The sequence below is a fragment of the Hippoglossus stenolepis genome, chromosome 1 (assembly GCF_022539355.2).
Source record: "Hippoglossus stenolepis isolate QCI-W04-F060 chromosome 1, HSTE1.2, whole genome shotgun sequence".
NCBI classification, from domain to species: Eukaryota; Metazoa; Chordata; class Actinopteri; order Pleuronectiformes; family Pleuronectidae; genus Hippoglossus; species Hippoglossus stenolepis.
The window spans coordinates 30369834-30388803 of NC_061483.1; the positions used below are offsets into that span (position 1 = coordinate 30369834).

At 39.3% G+C, this 18970-nt stretch overlaps 1 protein-coding gene across 2 annotated transcripts in view; it reads left to right on the top strand.

Moving 5' to 3' along the window:
• LOC118104493 (cell migration inducing hyaluronidase 1) overlaps window positions 1–18970 on the top strand; it is a 153497-nt gene that overhangs the window by 60730 nt on the left and 73797 nt on the right. For both annotated transcript variants that reach the window (XM_035151408.2, XM_047339341.1), the window contains exons 2-4: window positions 6973–7157; window positions 17308–17445; window positions 18377–18515. In XM_035151408.2, the coding sequence (XP_035007299.2) occupies window positions 7103–7157; window positions 17308–17445; window positions 18377–18515 (332 nt within the window). In that variant the 5' untranslated portion in view covers window positions 6973–7102. The remainder of the gene's footprint in view (window positions 1–6972; window positions 7158–17307; window positions 17446–18376; window positions 18516–18970) is intronic.

Here is an 18970-nt window from a genome sequence, read left to right on the forward strand (position 1 = left end):
CCACCCAACATTTCCCCAGAGGTATATTATTACACACTATTCCTGGAGTTAAAGCTTGTTTCTGCAAGAGATTAATTGCAAGTTTTTGTTACTGTGGAAGTCATAAAAACATATTTTAGTGTGTTCTCCACCCTCTGTTAACTTGCTGGCAAATGTGTGTTGCTGTGTCACTGTATATGTGGCAGGCAGAGTAGTTTCTCTCAGAAGTTCCTTTTTAGGAAGTGTGTGTGTGTGTGTGTGTGTGTGTATTTGTGAGAGAGAGAGAGAGCGTTGTCAGAGCAGTGCCAGCTTGTGTTTATAAATTTCACAGTTGTAAAGTGTCCAATAACCAGTAGAGCCTGGAAGTGCATAAGCTACCGTACAGTTTCATCTCTGTGAGTTGCCCCTCACATGAATGTACAATGGATCTCATAATGCTACTGTTTCTACTCAATAGCATACTGAAGAATTGCACTGTTTTGAAATATGATCATATTTTACAATCCACACTGAAACAAAGTAAGACTGGGTAAGACCAAAAACGTCCAGATTTTCTTCCTCCTTTTGCTTGGCAAAGGAGTAAAGCCATGTATTATTGCCAGCATCATTTGTTCAGTGGTAAGTTGTAATGGATGGCCAGATAACAGCACCTTTGATAAACTATTCTCTTCTGTTATCACTCTGTGCAGCTTTAGTACACATGAAAACACAAAAGTTAATGCTGACACTGAGTTTGTTTCCTGTTTCTTGTTCTCAGAGTTTTAAACTATTCTACTGAAGGCTCTGTACGTAACATTCAGGTTGCAGTGTGCAGGAGCTTGGACATACTGTATAAATTCACCAGGGTTTCCCCTTATCACCAAAAGCTCTTGAATCTCGTTCTTTCCAAGTTGACATCTTCGTCAGTGTACGGCCCCTCTTTTTCAACATTCTATTTTATTTTATTTTTCAGTCGTCAATACGCTGCTTGCTCTCGGTGAATATTCAGTATAATTTTCTGCTGTATTCTCACATGGACATTAATCAGAGTTTTTACTAGGGGCTGGCAGTATAAGCTCCAGGGAATGTCTGCAGCAAGACATTAATGTTCACATATGGATCTGAATAATTTCAGGAGATTATCCAGAGTTAAGTGCATGTCTGAAAGCAGATTAAAAGATTACACAAACCTTCACATTTGACAATCTGGAATCAGTGGATCTTTGGGTTGCTCAAAATACCTTTTTAAATGTTGAATGAATAATGTTGAATAATGTCGATTGTGTTCTCAGATATCAACTAATATCATCAGCTTGACAAAAATATAGATAAACTAATAAATTAAGAGTGAAAACTATCTCAATTAATCAAGATTTGTTACAGACTTATTTTGCTGTCCAGCTGGTCAAACCGGTCTCGACCTAACTTTGTTTACAGCTCTGGCAATAAGTCAGAGAGGCCTGATGGAGAAGCAAAATAGAGGAAATGATTCAGTTCAAAATTCATACACAGTAGCAATGACATAGCCTTTAATAGTGAGACCACCAGACACAACACTCTCTCTCAAACACACACACACAGACACACACACACACACACACACACACACACACACACACACACACACACACACACACACACACACACACACACACACTCTATGGAGTTCACATAAACACATCCTTTTTCCTGGCTGGCTGTCTTGTAGACTCTCTAACTTGCCAGCTGGCTGCTTCGAATCATGTTGACGGGCTTACTGAGATATGATAAACAGTGAAGTGTTGCGTGGCTCGATGGCCACTGGTTCAGCATTACAGCTCAGAAATATCCATTTGAACTTTATGAAAACCAAGACTGCACAAGCTTCTGTTATTAATCATACATGAATGCTTCACTTAAGTGGCTCCTGCCTTTGCTCACATGTGTGTGATCTATAGTGTGACAGTCAGAATGCATCTGATTGGAAGATGAAGTACTTCACATTCCTTTTGAGCATGAGTTTGTGCAAACTCTTCAGTGTCATCGGAGAATGCAATGGACTGTCTGTCTTTGTCTCTCTGAATCATCATAACATTTTCTCACATGACAGCAAAACAAACTAACAGCCTTCACCTCGTGATAAGGTCAGGCAATTCCTACAATGTGGTGAGAGAGGTATTTGGTCATTGACAAATAAGAAAAACCTTAGCTGAAGTCAAAAACATCCTTCCAAAATGAAAACCGCTTGGCATGAGGTCCAAATGGAACCTTTTAGTGTTGAATTGTCAAAAATCCACCCTTGTATGTAATCCTCTCATGGAGGGGAAACATATTATTCAGATGCAGGGAACATCACTGACTTTGTTTAAATACACACCAGCAAAACTTTTGTAGTGATTAAGATGGTACCACAGGTGGAGACTATGTCATTTTTGCTCATATTGGTTCATGTGAGTGTTACTCCAGTCCAACTTGTCTGGTTCATCTGTAACTGCTTGATGTCAAAGAGGTTTCACTTGTAGAATGTACAACATTTATAAAATGTATAGTATACAGACATATACACTTTTCCAAAGAGGAACCTCATTCTTTGAGAATACCTCTTAGTAAAGGCTCGACTATGATAGGGCAACTGTTACACTGAAACACATACGTCATAAAGATCAGGTTTGAGATGAATTACTGTAGAGATACTGTAGCACACTGAGGAAGTGGTCTTTTCAGTCATTAGTGCACAGCCCATCCATGCATCAAGTAGTCTAGGCTTGATGGGATATGGCCCCCCATCAGTGTTCTGGGTCTGTCCCATGGTCCCTTCTAAGTTGGATGTTATCCTAATACTTCCACTGGGAGGCATTCAGGAGTCATCCTGTCCAAACCCTCTTAACTAAACTTCCTCATCACAACTCTTTTGATGTGAAGGAGCAGCACTACTTCAAACTTGGGTATATTCCAACTTGGTGTGTTTAGTACGTGTGGCTAATGTGAGTCTACTGGTACACGTATACTAACTCTGCACATGCCACCATTGTAGAGCTTCTCCAGGACAGAATGCAAGCTGCAGGAGCATCCTACAGCTCTCTGCATAAACAGATGATTTTTACTTTAACAATTCCAGACCAATCATTTAAAAGTAAATGCAGAAAGGTGCTGCCCATATTGACCACCATGACTAACTGAAATCTTCATCCAGGTCAATTTGCTGACCTAGCTAACCTGGTATATCCGATAAACTGTGACTTTTTCTCCCAGCGGCCATTTTAATGTCAGATCATAATGGGTCAAGGAAAATATACAACCAGTTTTGCTTGTGAGTCACACATATCTGCGTCCCTAGTTGTAAAATGCTTTTTATATGTTGTAACTATAGAGAGCTGACCACATTGATACAAAAAGTATGGCTGGAGTTATAAGATTGTTGTTTCAGATGCGTCCTCAGACAACATTGAGCAATTCAAAAAGCACTTTGTATGAAACACACCGAAGCCTTCAGCTGCCAATCTCAGATGGGAGTGGGTGTTTTATGGTAGAAGTTGACCCAGATAATCTGAAACAAACTTGTTTTGTCTTTTTCCATGGTGTAGTTTACTTGTTTTCTTCCTTTATTCCCTGTTTGGCTCATTAACCCTTACAGGTCCTCTTTCCTTAGGAGGGTTTCTGTCCACTTTGGTTCTCTTGTTGAACACCAGTGTTCCTTTGCTGCTACAGAAAGATGCTGTTTGATTCTGAAAGACTAGTGGCACTTAAAAGTACATTTTCTTAATGTCTTTGATTCTTCAAATATCTTGTTTCTTTTTTTTTCTGTCTTTTTCACTGTTTATACGTTTCTTCAAGATTTAAGATTCAAAGGGCGACAGTGATCAAAATGTTGTGTATTCCTCTGAGGCTGCCTTGTAGACTGTGAGTTAGAAACTCATTCATTAGGCCTGTTTTCCCTGCCAAGTCAGGAGCCTTTTGGCCCTGTGAAGGAAACATGTGACACCCCCACATGAGATAATCACACTCATAATGCATCAATGGGAGAGTAAGCAATGATACCTTGAACAGTAATCACTCCCACATTTACTCCCACACCACCTGATGTGTGGGTCACTCCAGTTCCTCAAGGTGTTTACAAAATCTCACAACCACAGAAATAAATGCATCTAACAATCACTGCAGTGAAGCTTCAAAGTGTTCCACATAAATGGCTTCATCAATGTACAAAATTACTCTGGAGAGTGCAGCTTTACATAAGCAAATCCCTGAACACAGTAAAAAACAAAAATAACCTCATAATGTTACAGTGGGAGTATCTACAGTGGATTTGAAATGGCATCGTGTTTGACTATGATACCTGGAATGTGTTCTTATCCTTTCAGGATCAGCCTGAAGCGTGTTTCTTACTGCATCATCATCACTTCTTTCAACCATTAGGAAACTGCAGAGACTGGTTTAGATGTTCCAGCTGCAGCCATGTTTTCAATGGAATAAACAGTGATCCACAAGAATGTACTGATGACTCTTAGTCTGTGCACAGTATATCAGTGTGTTATTTAGTAGTAACTGAAGAGCTGGGCTCTATTTATGTCTTTCTCATAGATTTGGAATTTTTTTATTTATTTTTCATAAATAAAATCTAACAACCATCTGTTTTTTTTTAAATGAGTTAGTCTTGAATGTTTACAGTCTGCCCATGAATGTGTCAATAGTAGTGCTCTGTGAATCCTCTAGTCACAGCAATCATCTTTCTACTGTTTCTAAGAATGAAATCAGCATAAAGATAAAAACTATTCCTTGTTTTCAAGAGACTCTTGCCAGTCCTATACATCTCTAAACCTCCACACCCCCAGGACTCATCTTTAAAGATAGAGATTATAGACACGGTTATATAAACACTGTGATTCTGACAATAGTACTTTCACTGTTAAAGTATTTAAAGTAACTGTGACACTTGCAACTTTCGTAATTGTTAAAGTGGGCTCTTTGCCAGCAGGAAGAAATGGAATCTTTCATTTTCTTTGGTTTCCGCTGCAGCTCAGGGATTTATCTGCTGCTAGACAAGATAATCATATGATTCCAATCTGCAGAGGAGATTACCTGGGTGAAATGTTTCCCAGTGATTACTACACAGCTGTGACCTGTGAATGTGCACACAGCCAGATTAACATATGCACACACTTGTATTCATAATGAGCAGATGTCTGGACTGCAGGTGAAACATGTTGGCAAAAATAACAGAAGGACAAGCAGCATGAGCAGCATGAAGTCCAGCAAACTATCTGAATGAAATTTAAGTCTCTGTCTGGCTCATTAAGTCAGCATGAGTGTAAACTGTGTTTCTGAGTGTAGGTAAATCAGCTGACTGCTACAACTGACTGAACACAGAGACTAACTCTGTTACCCATAGTCAAACAGAAAGTTAATTAGAATGTACAATAAATGATGATTAACTATTATAGCACTCCTTTATGCTCCCAGCGTCTCACTGAGCTCTCTGCATGTCAACGCGAGATAATTTAATTAAAGGCAGCATCGGGTTGTCACGTCTTCTACAGCAATTCAGCCAATTTTCTGGTCATGCAAAAGAAAGGGAATCTCCACAAAGCAACAAGTTAATCTGCAGTAAATATTGTTAAATCATTAAACAAGTAACTAAAAACGGAGAGTGTCCCAGCATGTTTGGCAGACTTTTTCATGCAGGCAAGGAAGAACCTCCAGCCAAGTTGGCAGTTGTGCAGTGAGACCTTCCAAGAGCAGCCCAGAGTTAGAGTTAGGGTTTAGGGTTGGTGTCAGGGCTAGGGCCAGCCACAAGGCACTCTTTTCTACCTGTTTGAACTGACTCCTGCTGGACTGAAGGTCGACTCCACACAGCTGCACAGAGTGTGAGCATACAGTGATGCCACGCACGCTGATATTAGTCCTCCAGATTAGGCTGACATTGTGTGTTAATATTCCTCATCTCTTTGGAAGATTCACAACAATATGACTGTGTTGTATGAGGTTACAAAGTTGAATGTGAATAATTTGAGCTTTTTATCTTTCCCATAACTTCCACAGTGTAGCTTCTTCTCCAGTAAATGTACTAAATGTGTGAATACAAAAGCAAAACAGCACACTACATGTCTTGCCTTCTCTATTGTGTTTATTTTTAGCAGCTTTGGGGAAGCCTCAGTCTCATGCTTGACAGTAGGGCTACAGTCAAGTCCACTAGTGTTGAGTCTGGGTTGAGGCAAAAAGTCCCAACAGACTCAGGAGCATTGTGTCAGTTCAACACTCCTGGTATATCTGTTATCTGTGATCTTACATCAATCAAAACAGTTTTGAATTTAAAAATGACAGGGAGAGAAATGTAATTTTTAATAATGTGTTTCATTATTTGATAAAATTGTCATTACACTTGTCAGAAAACATTATGGATTTGTATTAGAATTGTAACCTGCGGAACAGAAAGAACTGGCCCTATTCTGCCATTATATGGTCATCTTGATAAGGATGTGGTTTAATCTTTGTGTTTATTATTTCTAAAAGCAAAATTTGGGTTTTAACCATATATATAGACTGCTATTAAATTATATGGCCAAAGGTCACACAGGGTCAAAGTTGAACAAAGTGAACTTTGAGTGCAGCAGTAGTGTGAGGTAGAATCCAAGCAGGACTCATTGTCAATGTAAGTATCACGGCTGCAAGGTTCCACGTCTGCATGTGTGTCCATAGAAAGACAGTGACTCAAACACATCCTGCTGATAACTGAAGTTCTGCTATCAACTGCAGGGAATTTGGGTTTCATCTCTTTTGTGTTTTGAAAACCTGTGTGTTGTGGAATGATTTGATGGGTGTCTCCCCTGCATACAGTAAGATAATCTGAAGTTTTACATGTAATAAAGCTAAAACTCAAAGCTAAAGCACGAGTTCTGAAAGACTCCTGCACTGCGTGATATGGCTGCACAGAGATGTGACAGACCTCCTGCCACGCTTGTGAACTAGGGAGTCTTTGACAATCGCCCATTTGTACATGTCTTGCTGAGTCCTCTGCATTTCAATTTGATGTTCTAGGTGACTTTGGTGGTCTCCCACAGTGAACTTGGCACTTACCACTCTGCAGCCCCCTCTGAAGCCCACTGGGAGGTCTGAAGCAACCTTTGAAGGCCTCAAGAGTGAAGTTGGTAAGCAGCAGCTGAGAGAGATGAAGACATGTGCCATATTTCTGGCAGCTCTGCTGCTCCCCAACATCCAAGCAGGTGAGTTAACGATGTTTTCTATTCAAATCCTACCATCCAATGAATCAGTGTCATATAAAACCGGTTCACATTACTCAGAGTGTAGAACAGAAAAGGAGAAGATTACATAAAATGACAGAGATGGTAAAATAATGTCTTTGCTTGAAAAAAATCTATTTTGTTAAAATGTTGACCTTCAAATAAAGAAAGAAGAAAAAAATATAATAATAATATATTAATATTCATATAATCATTCACCATTCAGTCATCCTCTCGGCATGTAAGCAGTGAAGGTTTACTCTGAGCATGCTCAGTGGCCTCTACCTGTTACAGAACTACACTCATGAAGATATATTGTTTCAGAGTAATTCAATTGCACGATGGCTCATGAGCCATGTCTTTCTGTATCACAGTGAAAACATATTACATGTATGTATAATATAAAATGTAAGAGTGTATGTAATCAACATCACTTTGAGTTGTGGCTAAAAACGATGGCTGTACACCTGTCCTGCACCGTGCAGTGGAATTATAAATAAAGTTAGATTAGCTGCTGAACATATGTAAATATTTACTCCAGCAGAGACCAAACCAGAGCTGAAGGGAGAGTATTGGAATATTGAACTAATGCTCATTGGGTGGACAGAAACTAAATAAAGGAACATATGTTGCTCTTCACCCCCTTCTAAACAGACATGTTGTGCCACACTGAACCAAACAAAGGCAGCATATTGCTGCCTCAGTGTGTGATTTTAGACAGCATGCCAGAATCAGCAGTGTGACATGTAAAAGTTGTCATCCAGCTCTCCATTTTATTCAGATGTCAATTTGGCTTGAAAACAGAGCAACAATGTCCCCCTTCAGTAATGGCACCCTTTAAACAAAACAGCAAAGCATTCTCACATCATACTGGCTTTGTGAAAAGGGCCTGTGTCTACAGAATTGTTGAGCTCAATGGATCATTGTGGACACTAATGCAGAACTCACGCACAGAAACTGACTAAAAGCTTAAACATGGCAGTGTATTGTAACCTTGCAAACTGTGAAACGTTGCTTCACGATGGAGCCGAGGTGCAGAGAGAAGAGCCAGGGCAGGCAATGGCAAATGGAGGAAATGAGTGTGGCAGGTGATCTTAGGCCTAAGGAACTAAGAATTACTAGTGGGAAACAAATAAGTGGAAACAATTTAAGTTCTTAAGAGAGTTTGGCCAAAATGTGTCATGTGGAGACACTGAATGAAGTGGCAAGGAGGAGACCATGTAAACAAGGTGAGTCTGCTTCTCTGGCCCTGTTCAGATTAACATCCTTTGTGATCCAAGCACAAATGGACATCTCTAGGCACACATGTGGACACAGCCAAGATACATTGCGGAAGCACGAAGAGACACATTGTGAGTGAGTCAAAGACCTTGAGTGTTTATATACAGTACATATAAAGTGTTCATATCAAGTATGAACAGAGACTCTGACCAGTTTCTGATTTCCTTACCCAGTCTGTAGTGCATGATCCGACTGATAAAATACTTTTCAAATGGCCTACATTGCAACATAATATTGGGAAAAACACAAAATATCATCAGATGCCTTCTTAGACAGGCAGTACAAAACATGTTAGAAATAGCTTTATCAGACAGGGTGCACAGACAGTGGTAGCTTACAGTTGTTGTTGGTTTTGGTCTTTAATAGGATTTACTAAGAAGAGCAGAACATACATCCTGGCTGGTTGATCAGTGTTTTATTCATCACTTCAAATTATTTCAGTCAAAAAGCTGCAGTGAAGTGCACCCAAACGTAGCGCCTGTGGCATCTGCTTCATATTTAAACAACAGCAGCTGTCTAGAGCTGTGATGGATTAGTCCACTAAACACCCCGAATGCATCATTTTGATGTGAAACTATAGCCCTGCAGTGCTTACACTGATTGAGAGTACCTCTACTACAGAAGGTAAGCTTGTGTGTATATATTCTGCTGGAAACATGTGGAATACAAATAAAGGGATATTACGGCTTTTCACCACATCTCAGGATCTCATCATATGAAATACTATGACATGCAACTGAAAACTCTAGAAAAATCTAGTGAGTGGAACTTGAATTAAACATATTTTGGTGAAAAGAAAAACACATTTTCCTACTTATCCCGATGTAATCTGTTTTCAGAAACAGATTTGTGTTAAGTTTACCAATGAAAATCAAAACATTTATTTATCTGTATTCTGCACCAAAAATAAGTTGCAACAATGAATTTTTTAAACAAAGTCAATGCTTTTTTGCTTGGAAATGAGGATTCATTCTTATAAATATGTTCAGGTAAGCCAAAGCACTTGGTTAAGGTTAAGAAAAATCAACAGTGACCACAAGCACAGACAGGATGCATTTATTTTATTAACATTTAATCCAAACCCTGGTATTTCCTTGACCTCACCACATGCAGGACTCTAGCTCCTTCTTCACTGGAAACAATGTCGTCACTGAACATAATCCAGACAGCAAAATGTTTCCCTTGTAGCATATTGGTAGTATAAGAGGTGATTTAGAGGGGACAGGGTTCTTGCATTAATGTTGAACTATGAAGAGAGAGAGAGAGAGAGAGAGAGAGAGAGGAGTATCAAATATAAATCATGAAAATCATGAAAAACAATGTTATTTACAGGAGAGACTATTTGAAAAAGTGAATGAATAAAAGCAACTACTTAACATCACATTTACAGTAAATGAATACATTAAGCTGCAACATCTTGTCCCATTATAATGTTGTTATAATCTACAGTAGGCAGTTGGCAGGGATTGGTTCACAGTGTTCACCTGCAAAGTCAAAGGAAAACCTTTATTGGCATAGGGATTTACAACTAAACAGGTGGTGAAGAATACTAATCTCCACATCAAATTCGTTTTCCAGGGTGAGGTAAGCTCAGGATCGAGAGAGACAGAGAGAGAGAGAGACAGAGAGAGAGAGAGAGAGAGAGAGATGCCTTCACTGAAAGGACCAGCAGGACTGGGTCATTTGGGGATTTTCAATCATATAAGCACGCACGCACGCACACACACACACAACCACACACACACACACACACACACACACACTCACACACACTGAAATAAAGATCAATGTATTTTGGACTTATTCCAGCAATGACACCAGGGGGAAATAATTGAAACTCCAAAATTCAAACTAACATTGTTCTTTCAAAAGAGGCACATTGTTGATCTGCCTCAACAATGTTGCTCTAAATCCAATGTAAAATAAAACCAGTTCACTTGTCTCTGTCTCACTGAGCCGAAGTTTCAAACACAGATGAGCTTTGCAGTTACAACAGGGATAATCGCAAACAGCAGAAAGTGCTCGCTCACTGAGGGGGAAGTGAACATAGAAGTCCCAGGTGACAGATACAGCATCAGTACTTTGAGCGTTTCTTTAGCATACAGCCAGACACCAGAGTGTACCTGTTGGTCATCCAACATAGCAGGTGTGTTTAATTTGGAACATTGGATGGTGGTGCATTTAATCAATTTGACTTATTTTATTACATTATTACATTATTACATTTCATTTAGCTGACGCTTTTATCCAAAGCGACTTACAATAAGTGCATTCAACCATGAGGGTACAAACCCAGAACAACATGAATCAAGAAAGTACAATTTTCTTCCAGAAAGCCAAACTACAAAGTGCTATATGTAAGTGCCATATAAATGCTACAACATTTTTTGTTTGAACTAAAGTTTTTTTATTTATTAATTTTATTATCATTATTTTTTTAATCAAGGTGGAATTCTTCCACCCGTGTGTACATCCATGTGGACACAAAAGAAACCCTCACACTGCAGGCTTGTATTTGTCTGTGTGTAGAGTATAAGGCACTACAAACCATCCACTGCAAACATTTTCCATTTCTCCATATCTATCTCCTTGTTTTTTTTTATTGCAGCTTTATTGTGACTGCAAACAGAGGCTTTCCGAGCTGTAAGCCAATCTGTGTATTCAAAATCACCAGATCATGTCAATCTGAGGCAGACTGGCTTCTCTTTGTATTAAGGCTCAGTAATGGGGATGTACCTCAATGAGAAGCTCAGACACAGTGGAATGCAATGACATAATGATAAAGGATGGATGACGTTTTTCGTCTAAACTAATGGGCATTTTGTTTCTCTCTGGCCAGCAGACAGAAACTATTAACTCCTCAAGTAAATTGAATTACATTGTGTGATAGGGCATTGTCCTGCTTATAAAATCTGAAGAACTTATTGGGTTATTTCATTTGTTGTTGAACTTTGTAGTTGTTAGTAGAATATAGGGTATTTGAGTGTTTTCTGACCATCTGTGGTCTTCTGGGTCTTTCTACACACAAAGTGATGCATATTGATCAACATCATTTATCATTTTGAAGTAACATAAAAACTGTTGGTATGACTATCAGGGACAACCATTAATGCATAGACCAAGAGAGGTCTAGGGGGATGCCGAAAATGTTCCAATAATAAAGATAATAATCCAATAGTTGTTGACGTCTACAAGTGATGGGCCAGCTCCCCAACAGACAATAGAGTCTTAGAGTCATGATGTTAATATGGCCACCTCTAAAGCTACTGGGATGATTGATTTTCTTTGCAGTTTCATGAACTGAAATTTGAATGATTCCTGTGTGGAAACGAGGCTGTTGAAAGGCGAACAGCAAGAGAATACATCAAAGAGAGAACAGAGAGGCAAATGAGGATGTTCTATAGTAAATAAAGAGAAAATCCTCATACACATTAAGTAGGAAATATGTAAATGAAAATGTGCAAAATGTGTGAAACATATAGCAGGGTTCATCGCATTAGCAAATGATAAGATTTGTTCAAATGGATTTGTTTATGTCATCGGCTCATTTCCTCTCCATTTCACAACTTCACCAATGTACTTGAAAATACATTTGATGTAAACTAAAGGAAACATGTCGGTGCGCTTTCCTTTTTTCTTTCTGTCTTTTTTTCTCTTATAAAAAAGCCTATGAATAATACACTGACATATTATTTTTGATTTGTTCTTCTTTTATATGACAGGGTTAATAACCAGTGGCAATTAACCAGTGAAATGAGCAACACTAATATTTATGGTTATAGACGATAAGAACCTGACTGAAATTGAAAAAAACTAAACAAAACAGGAGATGTTTGATGAGGTACGGAGAAGAAATCAGGGAGAATTGAATACAAGTGCTGACAATGATGATGTGTGGCAAGTGGCTGTTTGCATGTCTGAGTAATGACAAAGAGTAGTGCAGGCATCATGTGTGCAATTTGTAGACAGCGTGTTACCAACAAACATCAGCGATCTCTGGTGCTCCCTGAATGACAGCATTGAGAGCATTTCTGTTAGAGGTCAGAACAATAATCCAAATTTGACCTTTTCGCAGATGGATAAAACTACAGGCACAGTTCTTGAACAAAAAAATGTGGCAGTAGGGTGTTTAGACTGTGAGCATCTGTTTGCGATGGGACCTTTTCCTCGCCTTCCATCTTCCCCTCATAGTCAATGCTTTGTTTGGAGTCTTGATTTGTAACTTCATGACCAATCAAAATCCTTTTTAATCTTCGCATGAACTCTGATGAAATAATTAATTTAAATATTTTTAATTACAAAATAAATCAGAGTGCTGTCCGAAAAACGATTTACATTTTTCAGGATTCGGATTCAGATCTTATTAGTTATACAGTTATTTTGTTGATATTTAATTGTATTTATATTATATATATATTTAACTGGAGCCACTATTGATTCTTTTTAGTATTTCCACTTTTCTTTATGCTGGTTAAGTCTTTTATCCCTTTTTGCAGACATACCAGTGAAAGAACAGTTTCTCAAGATAATTACACAAACACTCTCTCTCAGTTATTATCCTGTTCTCGTGTGCAATTGGACTTGTTAAAAGAATAGATATAATTCTTTAAAATCTTGATTTCCCCTGGTTTATTGTTGAGGTATAAGTCTCCCTGACTCACCTGGCTTGGTGGTTATCTGATGGAGTTCAGGCTCAGGTCATTGTGTTATTGGATTACAAAAGAATTTAAACCAAAGCAAAGCAAAGCAGCAGGTTCAGCAGTTTTTACTCACAGCTGTCAGAAACTCCAGTAACTGGCAGCCACACTGACTTCAGACGCTCACTCAGAAATGTGTGTGAACGGCTGCTGATGAGGCTTTTTACTGCATGCTCTATGTGGGTGTTTGCTTTTGGTTTTATCGTACAGCTTTTCCATTTTTGCGCATGTATCCTTCTGTGCTTGGTAGTGGAAACTTGCACATGAGTCAGTCCTCGTATAAGGTTCAAATGCAGTTTATTAAAACAAAAACATAACAAGGCAGAGAGGAAGGAGAAGCAAGGTGAGGCAAGCCTAGATTTTGCGGCAACAAATCAACATGCAGAAACGTACATGTAAATAGCATACATTGGTTTCAAGTACTAAGACCCTGTTGCTTTTTTCCACATTGGGTTATGTTGCGGTCTTATGCTCATTATTTGTCCTCCTTAGTCTACATTCAATAACCCCCTAATGAGAACTGAGTTAATTTTGATTTAAGAAAAACTGTTCACTCTGACTTAAGTATTTGGATGCTGCTGCCATGACACTCATAGCTGACAGTGAGTTTGAAGGAGCTGCCCACAGGCCTCCGAGAGAGGATTGTGTTGAGGCACAGATCTGAGGAAGCAAAACAACTAAGAGCCAAAGCGTTCACCAAAAGTTTTAAAGGAAGACGTGTTGAACCAGCACGATTTCTCATAGTGTTGGCTGATCACTCAAACAGAAACCGGGGTCGCAAGAACCTGATGGTCAGTCTGGCTGAGCTTCTGAGATCAGATGACAGAAGGAAACATAATCCTTAAAAATGGTCTTAAAATGGAACTTCAGTTATGTGATCATATATGGGTGTACTCAATGAGAGTTAAGTACAGAACAAACACTGCTTAAACAGTGTGGAGCCATCAGGAGCATCCCAGTGGGAACTCCTCACATGGCCTGAGTTTTACAGCTCCAGATCCAGATCCCTCAAGTCACAAGCCACAAACCATTCAAAACACTGATATCGCTGCTGGTACCCCCTAAATATGTCCCCCATCACATATGACAACTGTGGGGAACATCACAGTACCCCCCCCCCGGAGGAGAGGACAAAGGTCAATGAGGAATCAGTGGACAGCAGCAGAAACATTACATGTGCTCAAGATTAATGTTAAACTTAAATTGGCAAATAAGTATTGATAACTGTTAACTGCTATTAATGCTAACATTGTCTATACGTAATATGCCCCAGACTATCATTGAAGAGAGACAGGTCATTGTCTCTCTGTTAAGTCCAACGGCATAGCCTACACGTTGACGTGTTCCATACATAGAGCCCTACGCCATACCCAGACGTGCACCTCCCCAGAAAGGTAACTATACGTCAAGGGAGACAAGAGCTTTGATTGGTCAGCCTGGTCAGACAGACTAGCCGGCATTTTTTTATTGAGTTGTAGGAACGAACACGGACGATGTCTTCATTTTCTTTGTTGCTGCAAGTAATTGCTCCTCAACATCTATCAGCTCCAATTCCAACACGAACCGCTTGTAACACTGTTCTGAAGTCAACAGAGACACCAGAGAATTTGTAAATATGCGGACCAGAAACCAGAAACCAGAAGACACTCAACACCAGCATAAAAACTCTACCGCATATGAATGATCGGCCCTGTGCGTAGGCTACATGCATACCTACGTCGTAGCTTTGATGCAGAACCATGAATTGGCCTTTATCATGCGATAAATATTCAACCCTCAGGGCAGGGTTGCCAGGTCTGCATGACAAAACCAACCAACAAAAGAAGCCCCCAAAAAACAGCCCAATAACCAAATGCTAAATACATACATTGCTTTTTTCTAAATCATTTAATTGGCCGGCATTGTTAAACCTACAATGCCACATTAAAAGCATAAATATTTAGTCTTACACCATTATAAGCAGTTTACCCTAACAGTTCTTTAATAGAGGTTCTCTTAAAGGGCACTATATAAATTCAAGTTATTATTGTTATTATTATGATTAATAGAGGTACTAAAATGAACTTGTATGATTAGAGTATATTAGCATAAATAAAATATCGCTCTGTGAACATGGTGACTAATTTCCTGATGCTCAAACAGCTGTTAGGATCTTTTTTTCTCTTCTCTTAGTTTTTTCCTCCTCCACCATGCCTGTAACAGATGCATATTTACTTAATGTAATTTACTCTAGTTAATTCAATAGCTTATTTCAGCTGAAACACCAGAATAATCCATTTATTTCACACGAAACGAGAGATAATGACTCAGTGACAAGATAAACCACAAATATAAACCATGGATAAAATGTATGATGTGGAGAAACATATTGGACATATATATATATACCCCATATTAATTCTAGAAAACATGATTTTGACAATATGATTGACAACTAAATACTGTTTCTAGATAAGCAACTTGAGACATGAGTCACTGTCTCCCTACTACCATTCCCTCTGCAAAAAGAATCTTTCAACCTGCAGCAACACTTTAAAACTAAACAAAAACCGCAGACCTGGCAACCCGGATGTAATGAAGCCTATTGTGATGAGCTATTTCCACATTGTAAAGTTGCAAAGTTTACTTTTAGTTAAGATTGAAGAAATTAGGAATGAAACCAGTCTCAGTTTCCACATTAAGATGCAACTACTGTCCCAAAACAACAACTGTATCTAGTGACAGAGAGCCAGTGTAAAGCTGGTGACTCAACATGCGAGGGTGGCTGACTTATTTCTGTGATTGAGAAGGTAGTGGTTTGTGTCTTAGAGTCATTGCAAGGCTGCCTACACCTCTGCACACACTCTGAGTCCTCCACAGCCAAACAGCAGTCACTCACAGACATCAGAAAAGCAGCTGATTGCACGTTATCAATCTGTCAATCTATCAATCTGTGTTTGCCCTCTGGGAAATCTACTTGACAATTCAGGTCCTCGGCCAGTCAATTCCACTGATGGATCCATTAGGTGGCAGGGAGATGATGTAACCACAACACACACACACACACAACAGAAAGCAATGGATTGAAACTTTATTGGGCAGAATCACACACAATGTCTCACAGTGCTATCCTGATAATAACAGACACAAACTAAATGGGTTCATCAGTCCCTCTTACTCTTGAGTGAGCAATCCAATAACCTTGTGTGCTATTTTATCCCAATTTAGATAGTTTAGGAGCTGAGAAGGTTACAGATTAGGAAGAAATTTAAGTAATGAAAAAAAATCTGAACATATTGACAAACCTGTAGTCGAAACACTGCTAATTACGCGACTGTCATGTTTGATGGATTTGATGAACTTACAATTGCATTGTTTTATATAATTGTTCCCCAATTTTTAGTCTCATTTTTTTCTCAGGATTTAAATATGTTTCCCGGAGTGCATTTCAACAGACTCGAGAATTTTCTTTTACCAATTGTTTGCCATCAATTAAAGGAGATAGGTAGATCTATGTGTACTGTTTTTAGATATGAATATCTGGGTGCATCCCGTGCCACTAGGAGTTTTGCCATGAAAAGATTGATGTACTTTGAGGGGCTGATTCAAACCCGTTTTTTACCCTGCTGCTCATTTACGGTGTTTTATTCCAAAGGGAAATAACTAAACAATAAAAAGTATGTATGCCCAGCACTTTTAGATTTCAGATTTATACGGTAAAAAGCAATTTCCCAGCTGTAAAAGATTCCATCTAGGTGTTGATACAGCCTGATAAATGCTACAGCAGCTACAGGATGTTATGAGAAATGTAATTTGCTCTAAAAGTATCCAAAAGTGTTTTCGCCTGTTCTAAATGACCACACTCAAAGGTGGGGTAAAAGTCCTGCCTCCTGGTTTCATTCCACTGCCTCCCTGATCGCTCTCCAACAACTATGTTATATTTATTTCTTGGTATAATATTTCATGTGTTTCTTTATGTCGAAACTTAATCCCAAAAGCCACCTGTAACTATAGTTGTAAAACGTACTGATTGGTGTCATATCCAAATCAAATGAAATCAGCCTCAAATCAAAATGCAAATGAAATTGGCCTGAAGTACCGTACTTGAGTTAACGTATTTAGTTAGAAAAACGTGGATGGAAGTGAAATGTTTGTCTATATCCTGTCCCCTGCAGTGTGTCCAGATAAAGAGCCAGGACTGCAGCCATGGATGCCAGGACACAGTGTAGACCACAGGGTGACAATTGGCTACGGCAGGAAGGTCCTCCTCACTACTTCAGCTACGGTCCACTCCATTGAGATTCTCAACGGTGGTAAGATGGAAGAATCCACCTTGTGTTGATTTTCATTTAATGTCACAGTTTCTTTATCTTCTGTAACATGACATGTTTCTGTGTGAAGCAGAGTGTATGGGCGGGTGATAGTTGCAAGGTGGGTTCAAAACAGATTCTTCAAATTTGATTGGCTTTCTCTTCTCTCTTCTAACCCTCATCCTTTTTAACGGGTTAGGTTTTCATTTTTGTAATTAATAGACCAAGTTAGGGGCCTCTAGCTACCACTAGGCCATTTAAGGGAGTCTTGCTTAGTATTGTTGTTTAATGTAATGATGTAAAAAACATGCAATGTAAAGATGTACTGTTCATCCATGTTTACAGCTATTTCCTATTCTATATCATTACAGTACAGTACAGCATTAATCCTCCCAGCAGACTCCTCATCACTCAGATTCTTTGATAGTCCCTTCAAAGGGCGAACCCTTTTCTGCCACATTTAACTGCTCAGCCATTTGATCTAAATGGCCACTTTCTTGACGGAAGCCTCTCAGCCTTGATTATCTCTTAATAATCTGAAGTGGAAGAAATTTCAATAAGTACATTCTTTCTGAATGTACCGTGCAAGAGGCAAAAGCAAGAAAAAAGGAATGTGCTGAAAGCAGGGCCCCAGCCCTTCAGAGAACAGAGGAACATACAGGAGATGATGTTCAATGTTGAACAGCTATTCACCACTTCACTACTGAACTGGAATCATTGGATTGCAGGTCTGGTAACAGACGTGGTTGGCCAGCTACAGTGTGTGTGTTTGTGTGTGTGTGTGTGTTCAGTCTGAGCACAAGGCCATAAATGGTAGAAAGACAGAAGGTGTCTGAGGGCACTGGGGCATGAAGGACCTGCCAGGAGGCTTCATCACTCCACCCCACACACACACACACACACACTCCAACCCTCCTCTCTCTTTCTCCTGTAGGAAAGTTGGTGATTGCTGACACCAACCGGCCCATATTGCTTCGAACAAAACACATTCTGATTGGGAGCAAGGGGGAGCTACACATTGGCAGCCCAGACTGTCCTTATAGAGGCAATCTCACCATCTCCCTATTTGGAAGGTACAGTATGAAACCCAGCTTGAAAGCAGAATGATACTTAAGCACAGTAACACTGGTCAATAAGCATACACCCTGTGAGCACAACAGTATACTTATAGTGGGTACTTCCTCCATTTAGCTCCCAGACCTTTGGACCTTCCTCTAATACTCTGCTCCACGTTGATATGACTGCATTTCATCGTTTCTGTAGATTTGTCAGTTGCACACTCTGGGTTCACATCTGGTGACAGAGGAGGTCACTGAAGTTCACTGAACTCACTGTCATGTTCATGAAACCAGTTTGAGACTTTTACTTTGTGACATGGAGCATTAACCTGCTGGAAGTGTCCATTAGAAGATGGTAAACTGTGACACTTAAATCATGATTGATTTGTATTAAAACCCAAAGTGTGTCAAAAAAACATTCATTACATCACACCACCACCAACAGGTTGGACTGTGGACACAGGGCAGGT